The 27736-nt window shown below is 49.1% G+C and overlaps 1 protein-coding gene across 2 annotated transcripts; it reads right to left on the bottom strand.

The window, feature by feature from the left end:
• Positions 1-337: 337 nt before the first annotated feature.
• Positions 338-27736, bottom strand: LOC116944570 (rho GTPase-activating protein 8-like). 2 transcript variants are annotated; one of them, XM_076068624.1, is made up of 14 exons: positions 27540-27736; positions 15387-15467; positions 12202-12443; positions 11457-11648; positions 10279-10366; positions 8848-8979; positions 7886-7972; positions 7521-7619; positions 6276-6386; positions 4789-4859; positions 4081-4158; positions 3449-3577; positions 2690-2793; positions 338-2175 (listed from the first exon to the last, which is right to left on the bottom strand). In XM_076068624.1, exons 1-14 carry the CDS (start codon positions 27719-27721, stop codon positions 1945-1947), a joined length of 1827 nt encoding a protein of 608 aa, XP_075924739.1. In that variant the 5' UTR covers positions 27722-27736; the 3' UTR covers positions 338-1944. The 2 variants fall into 2 exon arrangements, with proteins under 2 accessions (XP_075924739.1, XP_032814156.2); XM_032958265.2 differs by lacking the exon at positions 15387-15467.

Genomic DNA, 27736 nt, shown 5'->3' with positions numbered 1-27736 from the left:
ATCCCATGGGTTTCTACCTTCTGTGTGGCGTCAATCAGGTTGACGCTGGAATGTACCGACGTAAAATTGTATTCCTTGTTTTTGTGTTTGTTGTCCCCCCCCACACCTACGGTTAGCTACGCACGCTGCAAAAGAAGTTCAATGTACATACGTGTACATACATTCCAGGCGCTTGGGGTTTGGGTTTTTGTGTTAATCAGTTCAACTTGTGCAACGCGCCACGCGGCGTTCGCTCGCTCTTCGACGGGAGCGCGCGAAGGGTGAATCTCTCGTCGCCCCCGTGGAGCTGGAGGAAACGCACGATAACAACTTTGAGAATGCACCACAAAATAACACCTTTTCAAAATCAACTCTTTTTTTATATAGGAAGTGCTTTACAAATTAGAATAACAAATCTTTTGTTTTGTGCGTGTGAACAATGCACGTACGGCACTTCACGTTCTGGCACGACTCGAGGATTAAACGTAACTGCGATGCATCTTCAGGGAGCCAAACTACATCACAATGGCGATAACGTTAACAAGAAAAAAAACATTTGAAAAAGATATTCAACTTATGGTCTTTAATTTTTTTTTAAAAAGTCTGTCAAATCCATCTTTAATGGTCCGCTCCAACCACCTTCCCCTAAACCACAAGCACCACTGCACAAACTTTTCACTTTTTCCACACCAACTACACTGATAAACCCGCTATACCAATCACAATCCAGTCTGTGTGGGCACTTGAATGGCCTGCGTGTGATTCTCTGGTCTATATAAACGTCTTTGGGGGTCTATAGGCAAGTCTTTAAATGCACCCTTTTGAACAAATTAACATCAGGCCACTAGATTTAACGTTTACAAATGGCACGCAAATTTTCTCAGCGATTAAGGCGATGGGACGGTGCTTTCGTTGGATTTTGGCGATGCACGTACACACAGCTACCCCCGGAAGTGATTTAAGTCAAAACTGAAAATCGTGCAACGAAGACATTTATCAAAAGTGGGTCCCCTCTCTGCATATGACACTCTTTGTTCCCCATTCCTTCAAAGCTGTGTGGTCAAGTATGAAGGTGAGACAGGAACAGGGTAATAATGTTGCTCCTGGGCTGTCCCAATGCTGACCGGACACAAATGTGCATTGCATTTACTCAGGAATGCTTTTAACTAAGAATTTGGAAAGTTTTTTTTAAGTTTTTCTCTCCAAAGATCCTGCTTGAGATGTCCATACCATTTTAGGGTTGTGTTTCTTGCATGCAGGGAAGGCGACTAGACTACCCAGAGAGAAAGCCCATACATGCCAGACATTCCTCAAAGGCAATCCTTATCAGTCGGTGGCTGTGCCATCCCTTAAAATGCACTCCACCACATTGCCCTGGACGTGGGCATCATTTTGCCATAGTGCTCATGGTAAACTGGAGCACCACGCACAAAATTGTTTCAATAAAAAAAAGGCGCAAGGACAAAGTTCCATGCAGGCTGTCTCAGCTGCGGCTTAAGGGAGGAATGTGTGTGTACTGCAGCATGGCAAGTAAGGGGTTAAGCCTTTCAAATCGACCTTTCGAGCAAGCGAATGCGGGGAAGCACTCGTTTCGATTTGTTTCGGTCGGAGCTCACTCTTGATAGCGCTCGCTCGCGACTGCCATGAACCACGACAGGGGTTTCTCTGCCCAAGGTGGAGCAATCTTCAATCGGGGCAAACTGCGATGAACGATGCATATCGACATTTAACACAATTGTCCCAATGCAGTCGTCAAATTCAGCAACATTACCAAATATTTTGGTTCCGTAGCAAAAGTGTGCTTTTAATTGCACACTATTTGTGATATTTAGCGAGAGAATAGGGGAGGGGCGGGTTGGTAATTTTACACTTGGCTTTAATCATTACCTAGAAAACACAAAACAAGCCGTGGTCGGAGAGAGACAAACAACCAAGGGCACACGAAAGTGAGCGAGTCCACGGAGTTCACGGAGAGGTTGCTGGCGTCACAGTGGCGGTGGGTGGCGGCGGCGGCGGCGGCCGCACGGGGCGAGGGGCCGCTTGGCCGTGGCTCTGCAGCAGGACGAGCGCGAAGCTGTTGACCGGCGCCATCGTGGCGAGGTTGAGCGACCGTTCGCGCTCCCACACCAGGTTGGGGCCGAACACGATGGCCAAGTTCTCCCCCGACATCTTGTTGACGCCGCTGTGCTGCTCCACCTGGCGCGTGCGGAGCGTAACGAGGGCGGAGGGCACCGAGGGGGCGCGTGATGCGGGGGATGGGTGTGTACGTCGGCGCGGCGACGAAGTGCGGCGTCGTCGTCACGAGATTTGCATGATACGAAGTGGGAGCGTTGGGACGTTGGCGTGGAGGCGTGCCCTTGCGCTTCACCTCCAACACGAGCGTCGCACACTGCCCAGGATTCCTTTCGTAACGCGTGCGCGCGTTAAGAGGCGCGCGTTAAGAGGCGCGCGTTAAGAGGCGCGCGTTAAGAGGCGCGCGTTAAGAGTGGCGCGGCAGCGCGCGCGCGCAGAGGTGTTTGATGAGAAATGTGCAGTGTCAAGCACGGAAACCAGCAGTTGAACGCACCCAAGTTTGCGCGCAAGTGTGGCGTCCAAATGCACTCGTGCGTGCGGAGTTAAAGTACGCTTGTGTGCGTCCAGGGTGAGTGTGTTGCCGCACGAACGTGGGTGCGCTACGCCGAGGTGTCTGGGTGCGCACCACGGGGCTCACCAGCTTCAGGAAGTCGAGCAGGTGATGGAGGACGGCACGGTTCTCCTCCGGGAGCTTCTTCACCATCTCCACGACGGCGGCTCCGCGCGCATCCTTCTCCAGGCCTGAGTGAGACACCGCGAGACGGCCACTCGGTGACAACCACTCGGTGACAACCACTCGGTGACGGTGACGACGCCGTCGGTACTTCACATCGTCGACCCGCAGCGAGTCGCAGGACACGGAACACCGAGTGGATGGCAGACGCATGGTTCACAGCAGGGATGTACAGGGACTCCTCGACTTAGGAACGAGCGAGGATCCAGAGGTCTGTTCGCAAGTCCCCACTTTACTCCTGTTAATTCCAAGCGTTGTACGGCCTGTACACTAAACTCGGGGAATGGCTTTCAAAGTTGTATAATCTCCTGTACACGTCACTAGTTCACATTGTTCTGCAGATATCGATGTCAATGGTTCTTCACGTCCTGTAGATGTAGATGCCACTGGTTCTTCACGTTCTGCAGATGTAGATGCCACCACCGCCATCTGTTTGCGCGAGGCGGTTAAACTTACGACTCTTGGCCCGAACAGGCAACTGGACATTGGGGACAGGTTTGTTCGTATCTCTGAAAGATCGTAAGTCGAGTGTTCTTAAGTAGAGGAGTCCCTGTAATTGGTTGTGTTGGGGTCCGCGGGGGTGGGGGGCGCAGGGCGTGAGTGAGGGAGAAGAGAGGCCTACGCAGAGTGCGAAAGAAGCTCAAAGGGGATGTCGGTGCATACCTTGAACGCTGACGATGTAGGGAAAGAGGCTGAAGGTGAGAAGGGGCTCCGGGAGCTCCCGCAGGAATGTTTTAAGGATTACCGCAGCCAGGTGCACGTCACCCAGGGCTTGGAAGTCCACCGGCTGTCCTACTCGCACACAAGAGCACAGCGCGGGGCATGTTCGTGCGTGCACATTGGGTGGGTGGGTTGGGGAAGGAGGCAGTGGGCTACATCAACAGACAATGCTGCAGGGATACTCTGGGAGTTCCGCAGCAGGCGTGGCGTTATCCTAGCAGGCGACACACACTGACCAGATGAGCAGACACTGAGATTCACCATCTCCTTTGCTGGAGGAAACGTACGCAGCCAGTTGCATAGTGGCAGTTTCTCCCCCACCTACAACACCCCCCCCCACACCCTACAATCCAGCTGCAGGTAATTTCTCAAATTTGTGAAGTGTTTTGTTAACAGCAACGGGGTGCAAAGCCTGCTCCGTGAGTGATGACGTCACGAGAGATCCAACTTACACGAGGCGCGCGCTTTGGTCAGTGGTTGTCGGGAGCCTTCAAATTCGTTGGCCGCGTGAACGTGTGACGTTATTGTGTCACGTGATCGCGAGGGGGCCGTGTGTGGGTGGCCGTGCGTCGTACCGCGGTTGTAGCGCTCTTGTGTTTCCCTGAGCGCCTGCGTACTTGCAGAACGCCGGAAGATCCCTTCCGTCTGCAGGCCTGCACGCAAAGACATCGCAGGTCGCAACAACAGCATCATAACACCGTCCCCTTGACGTGCAATGGGAAACATTTAGAATCCACGTGCATTCGGAGTATTTTGCTGCTGTAGATTTCCACAACGATGATAAGCATCTTATGTTTGGGCTATCATTTGTGGTCAGGTCGCTTCTGAAAAAGAGGTATGTAGCTCAGTGGGCCTTACCTGGAAAATAGTAATTAGGGTTAATTAAGACGGTATATCAGGACAACACCGCGGTGAAATCCAGCACAAGATCGCCACACAGTGCGAGTATTTCTAGAACTTATTTCGCACCGTATGTAGCCAACCGTGCTAATCGGAGGTATGGGGAAAGGACAAATTAAACACACAAAGCAGTTCTAAAGAAATTCGTTTTCAATCTACATTTCAAAGTGCATAGCCCCAGTGGCTTCCTAATAACGGAAGAGTGTTCCAGACGGCCGCAGAAGCGCATCTGCATACACGCGATGCGGTGACCCAACGTCTTTGTTCAATGGCTTAGCCAAAACCCGCTGCTGCGAGGATTACCGGAGTTTGCGTGGTGATGGCACTCAAATTAAGAGGGCCGAGGGTTTGAGTTAAGAGGCTCCGTATCGGTGAACACGCACCGTGCTCTTTGAGGTATGCCACCGTATCCCTCACCACCAGGGGGATGAGCTGCCCACTATTCTCAGCCAGCCTGCATACCCGCGGGCGCACACAGCATGACAAGGGTGGCACACGTATGAACACGCACAAGAATATCACGTGCAAGGAGGGTCCGTGCGTGCTCACGCGTGTACACATGAGCAGGTAACGCACAAGCCATTTTTAAGAGGTTTTTTTTGCTGTTTTGTTGGGGGTTTTTCAACGTGCTTGTCATTACTGATTTTGGTAGGGCCACAAATCCAATTATAAAGCAGTTGTAGTGTTGAAAATTCAACTCATTTCTCAATGACTGCACAAGCACAAAAAAGTACAGGTAGTCCACCGACTTATGATGGAGTCCCCGACGTAATTCGAAAATATCGTAAAAGGCCTAGCCTACCCAGGAGTCTTAAAGAATGGCGATAATTTAGCAAAACAGAGCAATTTACAGTACCGTACTGTATAAACTATATACTGTATGTATTTATTCATTACAATACGGTATTGCACAGTAAAATGTAAAGTAAAAAACAAGGTAAAGTCTTAGCCTACCTATATGAACTGCAATTTCATAGAAAGGATTGTTTCCTGAAAAAACTATCTGCTATAAAAACTTTTAACGTGCATTGAATGTATCGTAACGTATCATATTCTACTGTACCCACCAAAATCCTGTCCGTCATCTGCATACTTGAACGATGTTAGGTTGTTGATGGCTACATTAACTTAGTTGTCAGAAGAGGAGGATGGCGATGATCAAGTTACAGTATCGTACCTTGCAGTACGCTGCTGCGTTTGCCTGCCGCGCGAAATTAAAAATATTTTACAATTTTGTCATATCGCTATCGCCATGGAAAGTCGGGGACTACCTGTACATTCTGGTCAATTAAATTGTTCTGAAAGTAAAAAAAAACCTACAATAGACAACGCTTCAGGTAAAGGGCACCTCTCTTCATATCCTACAGATGTTTGTGTTTTTTTCCTCTCCCAATGATGCTGCGTGGAACTTGGAGTCAAATAATCGACCACTGCATGGGCTGAGTGACAAAGAGCGGTAGACTTTATGCAGAGCAATGCGCTACGGCGTCATTTGTTGGCAGAGATCTTGTAAAAAAAAATCCACAAGTACAAATGAGACATTGTCTCACGGAACAATCTTGACAAGCGATGCGCTTGCTGACTACCGACTAATGAGATATAAAGCAAACAATTGGATAATGCTATGTAAGCTGCGGCTTTTCAGCAGGGGTCAGAGGATATCACATTATTCCCGTTACTTATTGTTCAGACGACTAATTTATCACTCGCCGAAGCAAGGGCACGGCACCGCAGGTAATTAACACTGTCCTTGAAACACTTTATGGAGACAACTATAAATAAGTGTTTTCGTATCCGTGACCCCAGGTCCACAAATCAACGAGGAAGCGGAGTGGTTTTCATCGGTAAAACGGAAATGTATTGCGTGTACCTCTTCAGGCCAACTCCGAACTGTTGTGTAGCCGGGACGTCAACGGCGACGCTCGCCTGGGCGGCTGTGGGAGCCATCACCTTTGACCTCTTGTTTTTCTCTTCATCAAACCTGGACGCGGCATGCCGACACACGCACACACAAAGATCCCCCTTGTCGCCTTAACAGACTATTGGTTCAAGTGTTGTTAGTGAGCACCTATGAAGGCTGGAACGGTACACGAGGGGGGTGGGTGGCCAGCACCGTGCCCTACCGCCTTTGTCTCCCTATTGGCAATGTTTACACACCGTACCAGGTACTTATTTGAGGCTGAGTCGACCTAGGGGAGGCCCAGGACCGGTTCAAATAATCGTCACTGGTGTTGGCCCGTGAACGGGAATCGAACCCGGGTCGCCAGGTTCATAGCGCAGCGCAGCACGCTAACCGCTACACTGCCGCTCCCCCCGCGCGCACAAACACGGATCACGGGGAAACACCCCAAGGTGGCGCCATCTGCTGCGAGGTCAGGCCGCAGTGCCTGGTGCACCAGAGATGCTGGCAGAGACAATCGCACTCACTCACTCACTCCACGAGCTGCATTTTTCTTTCCCCGGCGCTGATGTTGAGCCAACGACACGGTAACTAAAATTCAGGTTTGAGCCCGGGAGAGGGCTCGCTCAAGGAAGTGGCCTCTGGAGTTGCGTGCGGAGCTAGGAACTTGTAATCTGGGTCCCTGTGATCCTAGCATAGCGTGCTGGGCATCGCAAGCCACACTACAGAACACCAGAACACACGTTCACAGCACGCGCACCTGCAAAGGGAATTATGGTCATGTGAACATCTTTACTGTTAAGGTGACCGACGCACAAAGGTGGCCGGCGGCTTGCAGAGGCTGGCGCTGTACCATTGCTCTCGTTCGAAGGAGGTCGTGGGACAGACTCAGCAGGTGCCACGGGTTGACCGACTGAGATGACCGGCAGATGCAACGTGCTCAGTAATAACGCGCACTCATTTTCTTTGGGATCTACTGGTGCTGCTCTGTCCTTGGTGGACACTTGCGTTGGCATTTCGTTGAATGCTGTGACTGGAAAACCCTTTAATAAAGTTATTACCAAGTGGCACGTGGCATTACTCTCTCTCTCTCTCTACATATATGGGAGTCCAGAATTTAGTCAAGCGCCTCACACTGTAGCGAAAGATGCTATCAGCTCAACAGCTGCAAAAAGTGGTGGAGGCGCCGGGTGGACCATCGATGTGACGACTGACCTCACGACTTCCGGTGGGATGATGAGCATGGGGTCCTTCATCTGCTGGTGCAGCTCGCTCAGGTAGTTGAAGTACATCACCTTGCGGCCAAACTTGTAGCTGTCGGGTAGACAGGCGGCGAGCACAACGCACGAATGACGAGCGAACGACAGACGACACGCGCGCTGACCGCGCAAGGCAACGCGCCCGGAGCTAACGCGCACGCACACACACACCGCACGCACACACACACCGCACGCACCGCTCAACTTGCGCCTCCAACGCACGCACGCACGATGGACCTCTTTCGCACCGTGCAGGAGGCAACCGTGCTCATCGGAGGTGCGACAACAAAGATAGGAAGAAAAAAAACCGCCTCTCTCCACCTGATGAAGGGCTTGAGGAAGCTCCACAACACACGGATGAAGTTGGTGGGATGCACAACGTAGAGCGCCTTAAGGTTCTTCTTGTACCTGGGGGGTGAGCGGAGAGGGTGGCGTCACGACCACGCACGCGCGCATCGCCACCTGCCCGTCGCTGTAGTGGCAAGAGTATTTTTTTTATACCGATTCGATGAAACATGCCGAACGGTAGAACTCAACGAAACATAAAAATGCATATGAAAAATAACCTGGTGCGTACAAAATATCGAAATGCAAGAGCAACAGATTGAAAGAAGTCCATCGATATTGACGAGCAGAAGCCAGTCCGTGCGTGTAGAACAAGTATCAGCAGTAAATAAAAGACCCAACGAAACTTAATACCGACGTAATAAAAGGCACTCGATGCAAATGGACGTAAACACACGTTCAAGCTTAATCTGCACTGAAAAAGACAAGGAGCTGTTGGGTTATTTGCCATCTAAAGCCTCTGTCAATTGATTTGTATTTTCATCACAGCACCTGTCTTGTCCAAGCAGAAGACATTCCTTCCCCATGTGCACGAGCACGCGTTCTTCCCCGTGCGTGTTGCTACATGCGCGCATCCGTGTGCTATTCGCGCGCCATGCGTTTGCCACGCGTGTGCGCAAGTTCGTGGGGAGCGGCGGTGTCGCGGTTAGCGCCGCGCTACGAGCCCAGCAAGCCAAGTCCGATTCCCGCTCACGACCACCACCAGTGACCATTATCTAATCCAGTTCTGGGACTCCACTAGGCCAACTGTGCCTCAAATGAGTACCTGGCACGCCACATAAACATGTACAGAGGTGGCCGGGCATGGTGCAGGCCACGGACGCCCTTGGGGTGCCGTGCCAGCCTGCACAGGTACTGCTCGCTAACGGCACTTGCCTCCGACTGTTGAGGCTATACGGGGGCGGGGGGGGGATCTTGGTCTGTGTGCACGTTCGTACTTGCGGTCAAACTCTCGGTAGGCATTGAGCAGCCACTGGAAAGACGGCTTGTTCTCGCTGGTCAGGCCGTAGTGGAAATAGATGAGGGTGTAGTCACTCTCCACGTACTGATCCAGCGTGTACCGCAGGTATCTGCGCACAAGCCACGGACGTGCATGCATACACACACACACACGGGCACGCGCACGCATGCAACAGCAAAGGCAACAGTTGGCCCACAAAGGGAGCGGCAGCAACAACTGCCGTTGGTGAGCACTCGAAGGCCGTGGTGCAGCAAGGCAGGGGCCCATCTAACGCTGACTGTTCCCAACGTCACCATCGATGGCTCTGTTGTTGCCGGAAAACTGACCGCACGCCAATTAAGTTGCATCGGTAGTTCAACGTTCAAGTGGCCATTTCACTGAGAGGCTGCGACGATTGCGGTGTGGTGTTATCTTGGTGTGGGTCTGGGACTGTTTTGGTGTTGCTTTTGCTGCCTTGCCCAAGCTGGATAAATCGGACTTATACAAGTAATATTTTATAATTTATCTATATTTTGTTGTTATGGTCTGCTGTTGTTGTAACTTGCTGACCGAGCCCACGCTGGACATGTGTGAAATAAAAAAGCTTCGTAGCTCATCAGATTCCTCCTCCTGCAGCCGTCTAAATAAAGATTCTGATTTTAATAGGCGCGAGCTGGGAGACAGTGCCCGTAAGCGCACGAGCGACTCCGATACTTGTCTGTGGTACGGAGCTCAGGAATCTGTCCACTTGGCGACGCCACACTGCCTGCCGGTGATCGTATTTTTCGCAGCGATGTAACGTTTTGTCGTGCACACGGCAAAATAGATGTTTCATGGCCCAATAAAAAATAAATCTCTTCATCCAGTTAACCTGACCCTTTAGATTAAACCACACGGCAGTGATTTGTTCTTAAATTGTAAATATTTACCAATTTGTAGCTATAAATAAATAGCTGCATTAAACGATAATAAAATATTAAATTTTCTCAAATATTTAATAATTTAGAGGATTTCCGGAGATTCCCCCATAACTGGAAAACGCTTTCCCCACCACTTCGTGGGGCTCCACGAGACATTAACGGTAAACACTCGGAGTGGCCTGGAGCCCGCACTGAGTAGGAGCTGTGGACAGAAGGGATTCGCGTTATACACGTTCCACGATATGCACACATTTTCAATGGCCGCTTTGCAGTAAAATGGGTTGGCTTTTTTTTTTTTACAAGAACGTAACAGCGCCAAAGATTTATGAACCTAAATTTCTTGATTCATTGAACTGGAATTTTACAAACCGGTTCGGTCATCCAGGAATGAAACGCGATACAACCCGTGCACGCGCGGATGGTCACACGTGAAAGCATACGCAACGACTATAATCACACGGTCGAAATACAGGCGAGCCATGCAGTCACAACCGCTCACGGCTACCCACTCTAGCAGCTTGTGGTGGTTGAGCTGGTGTGTCGGTGGCATCCGACAGCAGCTGAAGATGATCACTTTTCGCCCAAGGTTGTCTTCACCTGTGCATGCAACACATACACAATGCGTTTACATGCAAACCACACCACACGGGCTCAATGGCCAGAGGGCTGAGCACCAGGCCAATCTTTTTCAAGTTAGGGCCTGGACAGGTTAGGGCCTGGACAGGTTAGGGCCTGGACAGGTGAGGGCCTGGACAGGTGAGGGCCTGGACAGGTGAGGGCCTGGACAGGTGAGGGCCTGGACAGGTTAGGGCCTGGACAGGTTAGGGCCTGGACAGGTTAGGGCCTGGACAGGTTAGGGCCTGGACAGGTTAGGGCCAGGACAGGTGAGGGCCAGGACAGGTTAGGGCCAGGACAGGTTAGGACCAGGACAGGTGAGGGCCTGGACAGGTTAGGGCCAGGACAGGTGAGGGCCTGGACAGGTGAGGGCCAGGACAGGTTAGGGCCAGGACAGGTGAGGGCCAGAACAGGTGAGGGCCAGGATAGGTTAGGGCCTGGACAGGTTAGGGCCAGGACAAGTTAGGGCCTGGACAGGTTAGGGCCAGGACAGGTGAGGTCCAGGACAGGTTAGGGCCAGGACAGGTTAGGGCCAGGACAGGTTAGAGCCTGGACAGGTTAGGGCCAGGACAGGTTAGGGCCTGGACAGGTGAGGGCCAGGACAGGTTAGGGCCTGGACAGGTTAGGGCCTGGACAGGTTAGGGCCTGGACAGGTTAGGGCCTGGACAGGTTAGGGCCTGGATAGTTTAGGGCCTGGACAGGTTAGGGCTTGGACAGGTTAGGGCCAGGACAGGTTAGGGCCAGGACAGGTTAGGGCCAGGACAGGTTAGGGCCTGGACAGGCTAGGGCCAGGACAGGTTAGGGCCAGGACAGGTTAGGGCCTGGACAGGTTAGGGCCTGGACAGGTGAGGGCCTGGACAGGTTAGGGCCTGGACAGGTTAGGGCCTGGACAGGTGAGGGCCTGGACAGGTTAGGGCCTGGGCAGGTGAAAGCGTTGAGCTGCTACTCGAAGGTAGATGGCGGTGCTTGGATGCTGCTGCGTGTGTGCATCAGTGGGAGAGAGTCCCAGGTGCGTCCGCGTGCCAGCGTGTGTGCACGTGCGTGTGTCAAGGCATGCTGCGTGCACACGTACCTACTACCTCCACGATGCCGTGGCGGGCCACGTCGTAGTAAGGGTGTTTGGGGTCCAACTGGGGTCGGGATCCTGCCACAGGCGAGGTGGCCTTCTCCGCTGCTGGGCGCTCAGGGGGTAGCCTGGTTGGGATCGGCGGGGCCGGGTGGCCTCCCTGGAGTTCATTTTGCTCGTTCTCATCCCTCTCCAGCTCTGCAAAGGAAGTGGCGCGGGAGGATGAGGGCCACTGCTCTCCAACTAAGAATCGTTACATGACAGCACCCTGTCTCTTTCAAAAAGCTGTGCGTCTTTGCGTCGTATCTATCTTGATTTGAAGCTTTCGTGACTGCAGGAATCCATACTCTTTGGTTCTTTCGGTAAAGTCACGCAAATCAATAGCAAATCACAGTGGTGAGATGTTAACTACCTCGCATGGTATACAGGAGAGCGTGGGTTCGATCCCAACCCCCAACACCTGTATATTTGGAGTTCGCCGCGTGTCTCTCTCCCCGTGGTCGCGTGGATATTTCTCCGGCTCCTCCGGTTTGTCCCTCCACATTTAGAATTATCATCAGTATTTGGCTGCTATACATTTGCACGTGACGATAAGCCACTTCGTTGAGCTATCATTTGCAGCCAGGTCGCCTCTGAAAAATAAGCTAATGGCTCAGTGGGGCAAACCTGGTTAAATAAAAAATTGTTTAGTTTCTAAAATAAAATAGTTTTTTTTTTTTATGGATATTAACCCAAGAAAAGGAACACCCACCCTTTGCAGCTATTGCCTCAAACTCCTGCTCGGCTTTGCGCTCTTCAGAGGTCAAACTCAGCGCTTCAAAGCCACCGGCGTCCCCATCCTCACTGGCCAGGAAGGCCGATGGGCGTGAAGATGCCTCCCTGCCATTGGCCGGCTGAGCTGGTTGCGCAGCGCTGTCTCCAAAGTCGATGAGTTGGCCGTCGTCTGCTGCCATCGTGACTGCGGGGAGAAGGGGTAACGGGGTGGGGAGAGACCTGCGGGGAGAGAACATGTATACACTTAAATTTATTTATTTTACCATGTAAAGCCCACTAAGCCATGTAGCTCTTTTTCAGAAGCGACCTGGCCATCACAAATGATAGCTCAATGAAGTGGCTTATCGCGACTTGTCATCACGTGGAATTCACAGCAGCCAAATACCCTCAATGCGTGTCGTTCATTCTAAATGTGGAGGGAAAAACCGGAGAAAATTCCACACGACCATGAGGAGAGAGAACACGCAAACTCCAAATATACAGCAGGCGTAAAGGGTCGGGATCGAACTCCCGACTTCCTTTATACCAGGCAAGGTAGTTAACATCACAACGCCGTGGCGCCCCTACAAATCTCGATCGTGAATAAGCAAGGCTGTAAGAACTTGGGTGAAGAGAGATACGAGGGAAATCCCAGGCCAAGCGGTGTGAGGAAACAGGCTAAAGTCGAAGTGTTGTGAGCTGCAGTGCGACGGTGGTGGTTTGAACACAGCGATGGATGAGATTGAACGGTCCGGTCTGGCAGACCGAGGCATCGACGTGAGTGGAGGAATGAATGAGTGACGGTTGACGAGAAATCACGCAGCGAGGTGGAAAAGAAATGCTCTAGCAGAAAATCGCATCACTTCGGGGAAAGGTTCGAGATGACACATTCGGGAACTGTATTGTTTCGACGTCTCTCCAACGGAGCTCTCGCACCAAGACGACATTCCGCCAAGCTCAGCCGAACCCAGTCGAGAGCAGTCTGACATTTTTGTTATTATTACAGTAGCTTGAAATGTGATGTTTCTCGGGGAAACTATTTTATCATTTGCGTTTTTACGCCGTATTTGCAATGTTCTTTCATCGTAATTCTCACTTTATAACAGAGGTTGTTTTGGGTTAGATCACTTAAATATAAATGTGTCGTTAAACCCGCCACCACCCGACACAGCCGATTAGTAAGGTTTAGTGTCACGTAAACAAAACGTGCCAATTCGTCACTAGTACAGCACACTGGGTTGCGTGTTGGAGAGTAAACCCACGACAACATTTACAATTAAGAGTACCACACTCTTTGGTTCTTTCGGTAAAGTCACGTAGGTAGAAAATAAAATAAATTAAATCACGACGTTTCGGGCGCAACACAAGCGTCCGTCATCAGGCGAGACGACCACAGCAAGACACAATTTGCCCACTTCAGCATCAGGCGGGACAACCACAGCAAGACACAACTGAAGAAGTGGCTGTGGTTGTCCCACCTGATGACGGACGCTTGTGTTGCGCCCGAAACGTCGTGATTTCATTGATTTTATTCTTCTACCTACGTGACTTTACCGAAAGAACCAAAGAGCATGGATCCCTGCAGTCACGAAAACTTCAAATCTAAATTGGAGTACCGTGTCGTTCCGCCAGTAATTGCAACACCCAGCCAGCATCATCAGGCAGCACCATGATGCTGGCTGCTGTAATGACTGGCGGAGCGCCACGGTACTCCAATTGTAAATGTTGTAGTGAGTTTACTCTCCAACACACCGGGTATGTGCTGTACTCGTGGCGAATTGACACAATTTGTCTACGTGACACAACTTTACTAATTCTCCACAATAGAGGTTTTTTTTGGGGTTAGATCACGTAAATATATAGAGCAAATCCACATTTACAATCTGAGTACGACGTTTCCCCAGTAACTACAACCAGCATCATCAGGCTGACAGCCAGATTGGTGGTGGCTGGTTTAACGACACATTAACCCAAAAAAACACTTTAGTTAAATATTTAAAAGATGAATTTGTAATAAGACTCTACATTATGTCATTTGTTGCCATTGTTTTTCTCTTCGTCAAGTACTTATTTTTTATCTTTATTGTTCTTGCGACCTGTCGCTTGCCAGGGAACCGATACTTCTGTTGATGAAACCCAATCCAAGAGCTTCTCAGCTCTCGTTCTTGTCGCAAGAACAATAAACAAAAAATCCACAGACTAGACTACCTGCTGGATCTCCTCTCTGTTTCAAAGAACAAATTTGACCTCAGGTCTTCGCTCATCTACCAGCTTCACATTCCCTATTGCCGTACAAAAACCGGAGGAAGGGCCTTTGCTATTGATGCCCCCAGGGTCTGGAATGCTATTGCCAATAAACTGCAACTTGTATCACTACTATGCGATCTTCACTCAAAACTGCTCTAGAGGAGTTGTACACCCCTAGCTGCCACTGCTATTCAGTGGCCTAAAATAAAATAAAATGTTTCGCTCCGGATGACTGCTGCGAAGTATTATCTGTATTTTGATTTAGTGTGCTGATCTTAAAGGTGCATTGAAAAATTTGATACTCCGACTGATGCTCCTGTTGTTTGTGGAGAGACTCATGCAGCCAGCTGTGGCTCTAGGGTTTGGTGTTACATGTTATTATTTATGTAGTTTATTGTTAAAAATTCGGTCACAGTTCCTATGATCACTGTTACATTGCATGTATGGCTTTATTTTGGTGATTTCTAAAAGTTTTTTGGTTTGGCCATGTTTTTGTTTATTGTAGTACGGAGTTAGACTGATGGCCTTAATCTTGTGGTTGTTGTTTGACTTGCATCCCACTGGGATTTTTGCACACAGCGTTGGTGTACGGTGCTATTTCAGGAATATTTTGATGTTTTTTTTTCCTGGATTTTCTGTTTGCACATGCACAAAGTCACTTTAAGATGTTTTCTTGTTCATGTTTTTGTTTTTTTGTTTGTTGCGGTTGCACCCGATTCAAGAGCCGAATGGTTCACAGGGCTATACCAACATAAATGAAACTATGAAACTACTTCAACATAAACCGATGTGAAACTAATGTACAGTATGTGAATCTTACAAAACGAAAACTTTAACCATCAGCTGGGCAGGGCTACACCGAGTGAAAAGACCACTGTTTATATTTCCTCTGGCAGTGAGTGAGCAGGCAGAGAGCACCGATTCGTGACCACTTGCCTGCTGCCGCTGCTGCTGCCTTGTCCACGCGTGGCCGCTTGGACTCTTACCGAGGCACTAGGTCGTGCCGCGTAAAATGATCTGACGCAGGGAAAATGTACCCAAAGAATGCCAAGATATTAACTGCCGTGATCATCGCCCATCATCGTCATCATCTCTGCTTTTAGCAAATAATTACCTCACTCCTAAATTTTTATTTGAAGCTTTCGTGACTGCAGTAATTCATATTCTTAGCTCTTTCGGTAAAGTCACGTTGAAGGGGAACAATAAAATATATATAAAACCAAATATATATTTTATTATTTTATTGTTTCCCTTCAACGTAACTTTACCGAAAGAGCTAAGAATATATACCTCACTCCTATTTCATCACAAGCAACACTGTAAACTATCACCCTATGTGCACAACTATTGCTCTTATATCGGGCTTAAACAGTGTTAAGTGTGGCTCAGCAGAAGCCTGTCTAACCAGATATAGATTATTTTGCATACTACCTGTCCCGTACGGCTCTGTACGGGTAACAAAAATAAAACCTATTTTTGTTGCAATAGTAAAATAATGTGGAATTCACTCACACAAAGGACAGGTTGCGGTAGAAGTCGGCTAGCACACAGACTTAGGGCATGGCCGTCCACGTGTTTTGTTTTTGCTGCCAGGGCTGTTAGCGAGCAACTATTTAGGCCGGTATTGTACGCACGCCGCTGCTGTGGATATGCATGTTGAGAACTTCTTCCGCACCGTACGTAGCACGACATCTGGCCGCCTTTGTCTCAGCAGTGCTGATGTTTGCACATTGCCCCAGATTATCATTTTAATGTCGAGTCAACATAGGGGAGCCCCAGTTTAAGATTCCACACCTGTCAACCCCTTATCAGTGCCCTACCGTATTACAGACCAACGCAGACCTGACTAGTCACTGCGTGCTCCTTATAAAGCTCAACGTTCATCCTACAAAGTCCCATCACAAGGGAGACACAAATAGACACAAACATTGGTGTTGCCCATATTGAAACGGCTGTACGCCGTATGGACCCCAAACAAGAACATGGGTAAACCATATGGGTTGACAGGTATAAGTACTCCAATTGTGGTTGTTACACGGGTACACAAAGACAAAGATCCACCATACATCTTCTTTGGTTCTTTCGGTAAAGTCACGTAGAATGATAATAAAATAATAAATTGATAAAATAAAATAACACAATAATATTCTCACGACGTTTCGGCCACAACACAAGCAGCCTTCATCAGGTGAAGGGGGCGAGACTGTCTGGTAGGACAGCGCTGGAGTGAAAGAGCCACGTTCAGAATATTATTGTGTTATTTTATTTTATCAATTTATTATTTTATTATCATTCTACGTGACTTTACCGAAAGAACCAAAGAAGATGAATCATTGCAGTCACGAAAGCTTTAAATCGAAATCCACCATACAGCCTTAACAGACTGTTGAGGCAACTGCTGCTGGCAAACACAGGCGTGGCACGCCAGGAGGGAGGGAGCCAGCACCACGCCCTGCCGCCTTTGTCTCCCGAGTGGCGATGTTACAACACTGCACCAGGTATCCATGTGAGGCTGAGTCAACCGAGGCGAGACTCAGGACCGGTTCAAGTAATCGTCACTGGTGTGGGCCATGAGCGGGACTCAAACTCGGCTCGCCGGGTTCGCAGCGCAGCGCACGCTAACTTCTACACTACTTGATTAGTCGCGTTCGTGACTGCAGGAATTACTCTTTGGTCTTTTCGGTAAAGTCACATAGAAATAATAAAATACAATTATATAACAGCATACGACGTTTCGATCGCAACACAAGCAATCATCATCAGGCAGAGGAAACACATAACCGCAGATACATATACAGACCTTAAGTAGGGGGAATTAATACAGATATACCAGGGGACACAGAGAGACGGAACATCACACTAAATCAAACAGGGTTTAGCAAAATTTGGAAACTATATAAAGCAACACAAACGGTCGGTAAAAACACAATGGTTTGGTTGAATACGCTGTTTCAAAGATTGTTAAATTGTAAGTTAAGCGTGAAATTTAAGATAGTGATAGAATACTTACCGTAGAGAGACCTTTGGGGGGGAGACACGCGCATTGGGTGCCTGACAACTGTGTGCCTGATAACTTGTATCATGCAAATTTGTGTCCCATTGTCTATGAGCCTTAGCCCTCCTACATCCCTGCCTTCTTAAAGCCTCGGGACAGATTTACTTTACCCCTTAACTGTGCGCGTGTCTCCCCCCCAAAGGTCTCTCTACGGTAAGTATTCTATCACTATCTTAAATTTCACACTTAACTTACAATTTAACAATCTTTGAAACAGCGTATTCAACCAAACCATGCGTTAATTGTGCTTTAACCGACCGTTTGTGTTGCTTTATATAGTTTCCAAATTTTGCTAAACCCTGTTTGATTTAGTGTGATGTTCCGTCTCTCTGTGTCCCCTGGTATATCTGTGTTAATTCCCCCTACTTAAGGTCTGTATATGTATCTGCGGTTATGTGTTTCCTCTGCCTGATGATGATTGCTTGTGTTGCGATCGAAACGTCGTATGCTATTATATAATTTTATTTTATTTTTATTATTTCTACGTGACTTTACCGAAAAAACCAAAGAGTTCTACACTACTGCTGCTCCCGCCGCCGTTCGCCACTAAGTGGCACTTGTGCCGGGCCAGGTGCACGTTGCGGCTATCACCTGAAGTGTCAAAGGTCGCCGACAGGCAGTCAGGGGACAGACCCAGAAGGTGCCATGGGTTGGCCAACTCGAGATGACTGGCAGATGCACACCAGCTGTGCTCCCTGCTGTGCCAAGGTGCATGCACACACCCTCAAGGCGGATGTAAGAGCGCGTGCGGGGTGGGTTACGAACGCACTGTGTACACACACACAGCTCCGCTCCGAAGGGCAACGGCGATCCGCAGCGGACGTGATACACGCCGCAGCTTTAAAGGAGCTTGGCAAACGAACCGCGGGTTACCTCATTACGCACAGGTGACGGGCAAAAATGTAAACGGTCCCACAGACATTAACGTCGTCGTCTGTCACTTTCACGCGTGAGTCTGGGAAAGGATGGCCCTGGGGGGGGGGGGGGGGTGGGGAAGGACCGAGGCAAGTGCGGCGCTGGGGGGGGGGGGGCATGGGGGGGAGCAATTTGCAAGCGACCGGTTCGCCCAGCCGGCAATGCTGAAAGCGCAGCTGCGTATTCGAGCTGCGATGCACAATGGGGCCCTTCGGTCGGACCCTACGGAAACGACTCGTCGCTTGCCCCTCGGCGGTGGGTGTAAAATTCTGAGCTCAGCTGGCAGTGTCATCAGGTAATGGCACTCGTGCCAAGTATGTGGGGGGGAAGGGGGTGGTGGTGGGTCTTGTGGGTGGGTGTCTGTGGAAATTGGCCAATTATAGTTGCAGCGAGACTGCTCTCTGTGAATACGGATGTTGTGCTCAGGGGCTGAGAATGTGGGCCAATTTGACCCAAGACGCTTGACCCACAGCATCACAACGCGTCAGAAGCATTCGCTAATTAAGCTGCGCTTGACTGATGACTTACTTTCCAACACACCCGTGGGCTTAAATAACAAACTAATTGGCGCGTTTTGTTTACGTGAAAAACCCTTCCTGGCTGTCGGGTGGTGGAGGATTGCGACGCATTTATACTTCCGCGTTCTAACCAAAAAAGCTTTATCATAATGGCTCATCGTCGGCCACGATCAGTCCACTGCTGGATGAAGGCCTAGCGAAGAACGTCACCGTAACGCGTAGGATCCGCATCGTAACATTCCGCCTGGCACGTGAAAACGAGCCAATTTCGCCGCTCCATCTCTGCAGCGGACATCCCCACGGACGCATTCCCTCCTTTGCCTGTCACTCCTCCCTCTCTTGCTTACCGTCCCCCTCCACAGCGTCTCGCAACGCGTCTTGCACAAGGCCACTTGCATGTGCGGCCAGATTATTTCTCAACCTGCCTGCGTGTGTGTTCTACAGTTCCTCATTTCAATAATAATAATAATTTACATTTGTAAGGAGGCTTCCACGAATGTCTCAAGGCGCCTTGTGAGATCTGGGTTAAGGCAAGGCCAAGAGAGGAGCGCTACTCGAACAGACGGATTTAGGAGGGTGTTACTAGACGCGACTTGAAAGTGTCCACATTGTCGGTGAGACGAATTTCCATCGGTAGGAAATGCTGTGTCTGGGTGTAAACACAGCCGTTGGTGTACGGTGCTTTTTTCAGGAATATTTTTGCCGGTTTTTTTCCCCCATGGATTTTCTGTTTGCACAGTCACATAGTCACTTTAAGATGTATTTCTTGTTCTTGTTCGTGTTTTTGTTTTTTTTTGTTTGTTGTGGTTGCACCAGATTTAAGAGCCGAATGGCTCTCAGGGCTATACCAAAATAAACTGAACTGAAACTGAAACCCACGCTTGTTTTGCACACTTTTAAAGCCTCTAAGTTATCTCCTTCATAGCGGTCGTCCACTTTCCTAGCCATGTCATAGCAAGCGACATGTAATGATGAATACCGACTTCATAGGGTACATCTTCATCATTTAGATCTCGGTCTAATATTTCTCTTGACATTTTTTTTTTAAAAAGCGAATCTTGAATCCGACCTCAGCTTTCTTTATCGGGCGAGTCAGCGCGTGAAAAATCTGAATGTGTGCTTATACTGGAGGAATCCGATGAGCTTTCAAGCTCTTTTCCACAACTGTCCAAAGTTTCACAGATGTCCGCTATAGGCAGTCATGTGAAATGTGAACACGTGTTGACAGCGGCAGTTACCCTGTGCACAACTGTACTCTGCTGGGTGTGGTGGGTTGCTTGTTCGTGGCGGATACGCAATGTTAGATATTTAGATAAATAACAATTTTGTTTTATCGCAGCAGGAAGTGCGGCAAGAAGCTGTTCGGCTCAATTTCACGGCTATTCTGGGACGGTGCAGATGTTGTAAGGTGCAGATCTTAGTCCACAATCATGGTTACATTTGGTCGCGATGCAAACGGGGGGGCATCGATACGTGCTGCACAAGTTACAGGCACTGCAGAGGGAACCGGCTCTAAAACGTTACGAAACGTACAAAGAGCTTGCTCACATTCTTTTACGAGCAAAACCAATGGGAGGGGGGGGGGTGAATGTCATGTAACAAGAAATATTGCACATGGTGGTGGTCCAGATGTATTGTGACTCCACACTTAATCGACCCCCCCCCACCCTAACATATTTTTTTCCCTTTGCATATTAATGTCTGTCTTCACACCCATTGGGATACAAATATTATTACATCTTAGACCATTAAATGGGGGTCATAAGCCATCTGGACCACCCTGTACACAGTTCTATTGTGACATGCGACGTCAGTAAATCCAAAATGGTGAATGTTTGATCGATTCACATTTACGAATTTGTTTCTCAAATGCCACTCAATTTGTTCAGACAACATCCCAATGTGAATAACGTTGGGCCAAAGCCTCACCTTGCTCAACGCCCCATTGCAATCTCTCAATCTGTAGCTTGGTGCAGAATGATCTTCCTTTCATCTGAGCGGGGATGTTCCACTTCGCGTGGGGTTTATTCCGACTCAAAATTGATTTTGAGTCGTGTGCGTAAAATGCCAATGTGTCATGCTATGTTTGACTGGTTTAACTATTTATCAATACTGTAAGAGTATTATTATGTAGTCCTTGCTTTGAGAACGTTTGGAATGACTTGGGAGAAGTCAAATGTTTTCGTCATGATTAATATATTGTGTTTGTTGTTGTAACGTTCTTACCCGCCCCTACCGGACATCTGTGAAAAATATCTTTATAGCTCATCGGATTCGTCCAGTTAAAAACACAGATCCTAATTCCGAGCAGGTGGTCGACGACAGGGAAACCGTGCGGAAACGCCGCTCCTTTCCCTTGACCGGTTGGCCTCGACTGAATTTGTTTCACTCATGTTATGATGACGTTCAGTGACTTTGGCACAGGCCCATGTGGCGTTGCGTTGTCTCTAAAATTCCACCGTAACAAAAAAAAAACCCCACGTGCAGCGATGCTGCCCACACACACACACAAAACTCGTTTCTGATGTTTGTCACAAACCGCCGTCACTGCTCGTCTGTGTGTGTGTCACTGTGTGTGTGTCAGTGTGTGTGTCAGCCACCGCATGCCTAAACAGCTTTTGTTTCGTACTCTTTGGTTCTATTGGGTAAAGTCACGTAGGTAAAAAAATAAAATAAGAAAAAATCACGACGTTTCGGCCACAACACAAGCGGCCTTCATCAGGTGAAGGGATCAGGCTATCTCGAGGACAGCGCTGGAGTGAAACACAGCCACGTTCAGACCGCGGACCTTTAAGCTGTGTGCGAGCAAACAAGGTGTCCTGACAAAGAAATTAGCATAAAAAATAGCATTTGATTGGCCGATTTTAGAAAAGAGGTGGTGTACGTGCCGGTGGACTTGCCGTTTGGCGTGGGGGGGGGGGAGTTTACCTATTGATGGTGTGAAAAGGGAATTTATAAGAGCTGCGAAAGTTTGGGGTACCACTACTTGAAAAATATACTGTACCATTGAAATTAGTTTAATGTTTAGTTCGATTTAGAACATCTTTCCAATGGTTGCTTAATTTGAAACCATCTTCTCGGTTGAAATTGTATCTGTGTTTGTAGATCTAAATTGCCTCGTGAACAAATCTCTGATAAAATCCGTGGGTTTGCAAAGAACCTTGGTATCGGAGAAAATTATATCGTGATCACCCACAGCGTTGTAACAGTGATCAGCCACGGCAGAAGAATTCGTTTTGCCGTGTTTCAAATCTGATTTGTGCTCGCGAATTCGGTCAGAGACATGTCGTTTTGTCTCCCTGATATAGCAATCACCGCAGGTACAACTCAATTTGTAAACCCCGGGGTACTGTAAGTCAGGAATGACATCCTTCACGGATGGGATCAGATCACGAATTTTGTGTACTATATTGAACCGGACCTGGATCTTGTGTTTGTTTAGAATTTTGGAAATCTTTTTAGTAACGCCTGCTATATATGGTAGTGTGATGGTTTTGACCGGAGTATCAAGTGGTTGTTTCTGTATGGAGGAAGAAACAGCTTGGCGGATGGTACGGTCAGAGTAACCATTCCTTTTGAGGGCCAGGTGTACATGTTTTAATTCACTGGTCAGGTGGTGTTGGTCCGAAATGCAATGAGCCCTATGGTATAAAGTTTTGATGAGATAATTATTTTGGGCTGGGTGGTGGTGGGAATCAGGTTTCAAGTAGGAATCTGTGTGGGTGGGTTTCCTGTAGACAGAATGCCCCAATGAGCCATCAGGTCTCCTCTCAAACAGAACATCTAAGAATGGTAGCTTGCCATCGTTCTCCACTTCCATGGTGAATTTGATGGCGGGATATCTAGAATTGATGTGGTGTAGTAACAGGTTCAGAGCTGGGAGGCCATGTGGCCAAATGACGAAAGTGTCATCCACATATCTCTTCCACAGGGAAGGTCTGAGGGTGGAAGTCTGGATGGCGTCTGATTCAAATTTCTCCATGAAAATATTGGCTATCACTGGTGACAAGGGGGATCCCATGGGGGTACCCTCATTTTGTTTGTAGAAGGAGCCATTCCAAGTAGGTATTGTTGAGGCAGTGCCTAACCAGTGCAGGTGTGTCGAGGTCTAGTCCATGTTGGACCAAATTTTCAATTATTTCAATGGTATCAGGTACTGGGACCTTGGTGAACAAAGAGACCACATCGAAGCTGACAAGGATATCGTCAGGGGACAGTACAACGTCTTTGACCATAGAGACCAATTGGGCTGAGTTAAGTACTGCTGAGGCGGTCTTGCCAGTGAAAGGCAGCAAGGTATCTGACAGAAAACGGGCTAGTCTATAGGTAGGGGAGTTGATCGTGGATACGATGGGTCGTAGTGGGGTGCCTTCTTTATGAATCTTGGGAAGACCATAGAATCTAGGGGGTCTTGCAGCAGAAGGTTTTAGGGAGGGACGTTTAGTTGGGTCGATTAGGGAGGTCGAACTTGTGATGATCTTGTTGGTTTTTATCGCTAGGCTATTGGTTGGTAGCTTTTGTTCGGCCGGATCGAGGGGACTAAACGGGCGCGGCACGAGCTAGAGAAGAGATGGAGTGATTTGGTACAGGAGGACGTGGAGCTGAGTGGACTTGCCGATGACCGGTACCATCGGTGTCAAGATCGGCCTCTGTGGAGGAGGCTCGTGAAGGATGCTACTGGGCAGTTGGAGGTAGTCGCCCTCCAACACCAACAGAGGGCGGAGGAGCGATGCTCACAACAACGAGCAGAGCGCCGGGTGGCTAAAGCACAGAAAGTTGGCACAGTAGGGGGCACAGGTGGTGCATCAGCCAGTAATCTCAGTCAGTTGACCCGTGGCACCTGAGTCTGCACCGTGACCTGCCAGCGGGCGTTCGACACTTCACGTGGCCTCAAGGTGCACATGGCCTGGCACAAGCGTCGTGGTGACATCACCGCCACTTAGTGGCGAATGGCGGTTGTTGTTGTGTCAGTCTGTGTGTCACTGTGTGTGTGTGTGTCACTGTGTGTGTGTCACTGTGTGTATCACTGTGGGGAGCGATAGTGTAGTGGTTAGCACGCTGCGCTATGAACCTGGCGACCCGGGTTCGATTCCAGCTCACGGCCAACACCAGTGACGATTATCTGAACCAGTCCCGGGCATCCCCTAGGTCGACTCAGCCTCAAATGAGTACCTGGTGCGGTGTGTAAACATCGCCACTGGGGAGACAAAGGCGGCCGGGCGTGGTGGTGGTGGCCACCCACCCCCTCGTGTGCCACAGTACCGACCTTCATAGGTGCTGCTTGCTAACAGCACTTGTCCCTACAGTCTGTTGCAGCCTATACGGGGGATCTTTTCTTGTTTCCCCCCAAGGCCAAACATTCCAGAGCTAAACGCAGCACTACCACGGATTGATAGAATCAAGTTCGTGTCGGCAATGTCGTGACACTGCCCCCCCATTGCCCCCCACAGCTTTGAGACGAACTTTGTAAAGTTCGCACTGAGGGCGAGGTACCAATGTTGTTGTCCGCTGTGAGTGTGACAGGATTGACAAACAGGTAGAGTTGTTGTGTTGTTGTTCACTGTGAGTGTGACAGGATTGACAAACAGGTAGAGTTGTTGTGTTGTTGTTCACTGTGAGTGTGACAGGATTGACAAACAGGTAGGGTTGTTGTGTTGTTGTTCACTGTGAGTGTGACAGGATTGACAAACAGGTAGAGTTGTTGTGTTGGTGTTGTTGTTGTTGTTGTCCGCCGTGAGTGACCAGCAGGAAGAGTTGTTGTGTTGTCGGTGTTGTTGTTGGTGTTGTTGTTGTTGTCCGCTGTGAGTGACGGGCAAGGTAACACGACTGCCTGCAATGCCAAGTAGCCACCAAAGACAAAGACCCCTCCCCACACTGGATAGCCTTTAACAGACTGTAGGGGCAAGTGCTGTTAGCGAGAAGGTTGGCACAGCACACGAGGGGGTGGGTGCCCACCAACACCACGCCCGGCGGCCTTTGTCTCCCCTTTGGCGATGTTTACACACCGCACCAGGTCATCATTTGAGGCTGAGTCGACCTAGGGGAGGAGCCCCAGGACCGGTTCAGATAATCGTCAAAGGTGTTGGCCGTGTACAGAAATCGAACTCGGGTCGTGTACTGTGTGTACTGTAGACACTGTGTGCACTGTAGACACTGTGTGTACTGTGTGTACTGTAGACACTGTGTGTACTGTGTGTACTGTAGACACTGTGTGTACTGTGTGTACTGTAGACACTGTGTACTGTGTGTACTGTAGACACTCTGTGTACTGTAGACACTGTGTGTACTGTGTGTACTGTAGACACTGTGTGTACTGTGTGTACTGTAGACACTGTGTGTACTGTAGACACTGTGTGTACTGTGTGTACTGTAGACACTGTGTGTACTGTGTGTACTGTAGACACTGTGTGTACTGTAGACACTGTGTGTACTGTACTGTACACACTGTGTGTACTGTGTGTACTCTCGACACTGTGTGTACTGTCGATACTGTGTGTACTGTAGACACTGTGTGTAATGTAGACACTGTGTGTACTGTAGACACTGTGTGTACTGTGTGTACTGTAGACACTGTGTGTACTGTAGACACTGTGTGTACTGTGTGTACTGTAGACACTGTGTGTACTGTAGACACTGTGTGTACTGTACTGTACACACTGTGTGTACTGTGTGTACTGTAGACACTGTGTGTACTGTGTGTACTGTAGACACTGTGTACTGTAGACACTGTGGGTACTGTGTGTACTGTAGACAGTGTGTACTATAAACACTGTGTGTACTGTAGACACTGTGTGTACTGTGTGTACTGTAGACACTGTGTGTACTGTAGACACTGTGGGTACTGTGTGTACTGTAGACACTGTGTGTACTGTAGACACTGTGTACTGTGTGTACTGTAGACACTGTGTGTACTGTGTGTACTGTAGACACTGTGTGTACTGTAGACACTGTGTGTACTGTGTGTACTGTAGGCACTGTGTGTACTGTAGACACTGTGTGTACTGTACTGTACACACTGTGTGTACTGTGTGTACTGTAGACACTGTGTGTACTGTGTGTACTGTAGACACTGTGTACTGTAGACACTGTGGGTACTGTGTGTACTGTAGACAGTGTGTACTATAAACACTGTGTGTACTGTAGACACTGTGTGTACTGTGTGTACTGTAGACACTGTGTGTACTGTAGACACTGTGGGTACTGTGTGTACTGTAGACACTGTGTGTACTGTAGACACTGTGTACTGTGTGTACTGTAGACACTGTGTGTACTGTGTGTACTGTAGACACTGTGTGTACTGTAGACACTGTGTGTACTGTGTGTACTGCAGACACTGTGTGTACTGTAGACACTGTGGGTACTGTGTGTACTGTAGACACTGTGTGTACTGTAGACACTGTGTACTGTGTGTACTGTAGACACTGTGTACTGTAGACACTGTGTACTGTGTGTACTGTAGACACTGTGTGTACTGTAGACACTGTGTGTACTGTGTGTACTGTGTGTACTGTAGACACTGTGTGTACTGTGCGTACTGTAGACACTGTGTGTACTGTAGACACTGTGTACTGTGTGTACTGTAGACACTGTGTGTACTGTAGACACTGTGTACTGTAGACACTGTGTACTGTGTGTACTGTAGACACTGTGTGTACTGTAGACACTGTGTGTACTGTGCGTACTGTAGACACTGTGTGTACTGTGCGTACTGTAGACACTGTGTGTACTGTAGACACTGTGTACTGTGTGTACTGTAGACACTGTGTGTACTGTAGACACTGTGTACTGTAGACACTGTGTACTGTGTGTACTGTAGACACTGTGTGTACTGTAGACACTGTGTGTACTGTGCGTACTGTAGACACTGTGTGTACTGTAGACACTGTGTGTACTGTGTGTACTGTAGACACTGTGTGTACTGTGTGTACTGTAGACACTGTGTGTACTGTAGACACTGTGTGTACTGTGTGTACTGTAAACACTGTGTGTACTGTAGACAGTGTGTACTGTGTACTGTAGACACTGTGTGTACTGTAGACACTGTGCACTGTGTATACTGTAGACACTGTATGCAGTGTGTACTGTATACACTGTAGACACTGTATGCACTGTACGCACTGTGGACACTGTATGTAGTGTGTACTGTGGACACTGTATGCACTGTGTGTACTGTACGCACTGTGGGCACTGTATGTACTGCATGCACTGTGGACACTGTATGTACTGTATGTACTGTGGACACTGTGTGTACTGTATGTACTGTGGACACTGTATGTGCTGTAGGCACTGTATGTACTGTGTGTACTGTGGACACTGTATGTACTGTGGACACTGTCTGTACTGTGGACACTGTATGTACTGTGTGTACTGTGGACACTGTGTGTACTGTATGTACTGTGGACACTGTATGTACTGTAGATACTGTATGTACTGTAGACACTGTATGTACTGTGTGTACTGAGAGTTCTGGCAGTGGCGGCTTAAGGCCGCGGCCTCGCCCCGACTCCTCCGCCCGGAAACCCGCGCTGTCTGCCGCCTACGCACAGACGGTGACGGCACTCGGGGGTGGGGGGGGGCTGGTGATGGTGTGGGGGGGGGTACCTGGCAGAGGCCGCGGAGGAAGCCTGGGGGAGCCCTGCGAGCTGTGAGGATCCCTGGGGCCCCTGCAGGAGGGGGTGCGGTGTAACGTCGGGGACCCGGGGGTGCGAGAAGCCTCGAGCCGAGCTGAGGCCTCGCGCGCGATCAGAGCTCGGGGTGGGCGTTGAGGGGGAGGGGAGGGGCATCGAGGCCCCCACCCC

Source organism: Petromyzon marinus, chromosome 21 (genome assembly GCF_048934315.1).
Source record: "Petromyzon marinus isolate PM22_M1 ecotype Great Lakes invasive population chromosome 21, UKy_Petmar_22M1.pri1.0, whole genome shotgun sequence".
NCBI classification, from domain to species: Eukaryota; Metazoa; Chordata; class Hyperoartia; order Petromyzontiformes; family Petromyzontidae; genus Petromyzon; species Petromyzon marinus.
Note: the sequence above shows the minus strand (reverse complement) of the source record. Positions and strands in the feature narration are given on the sequence as shown.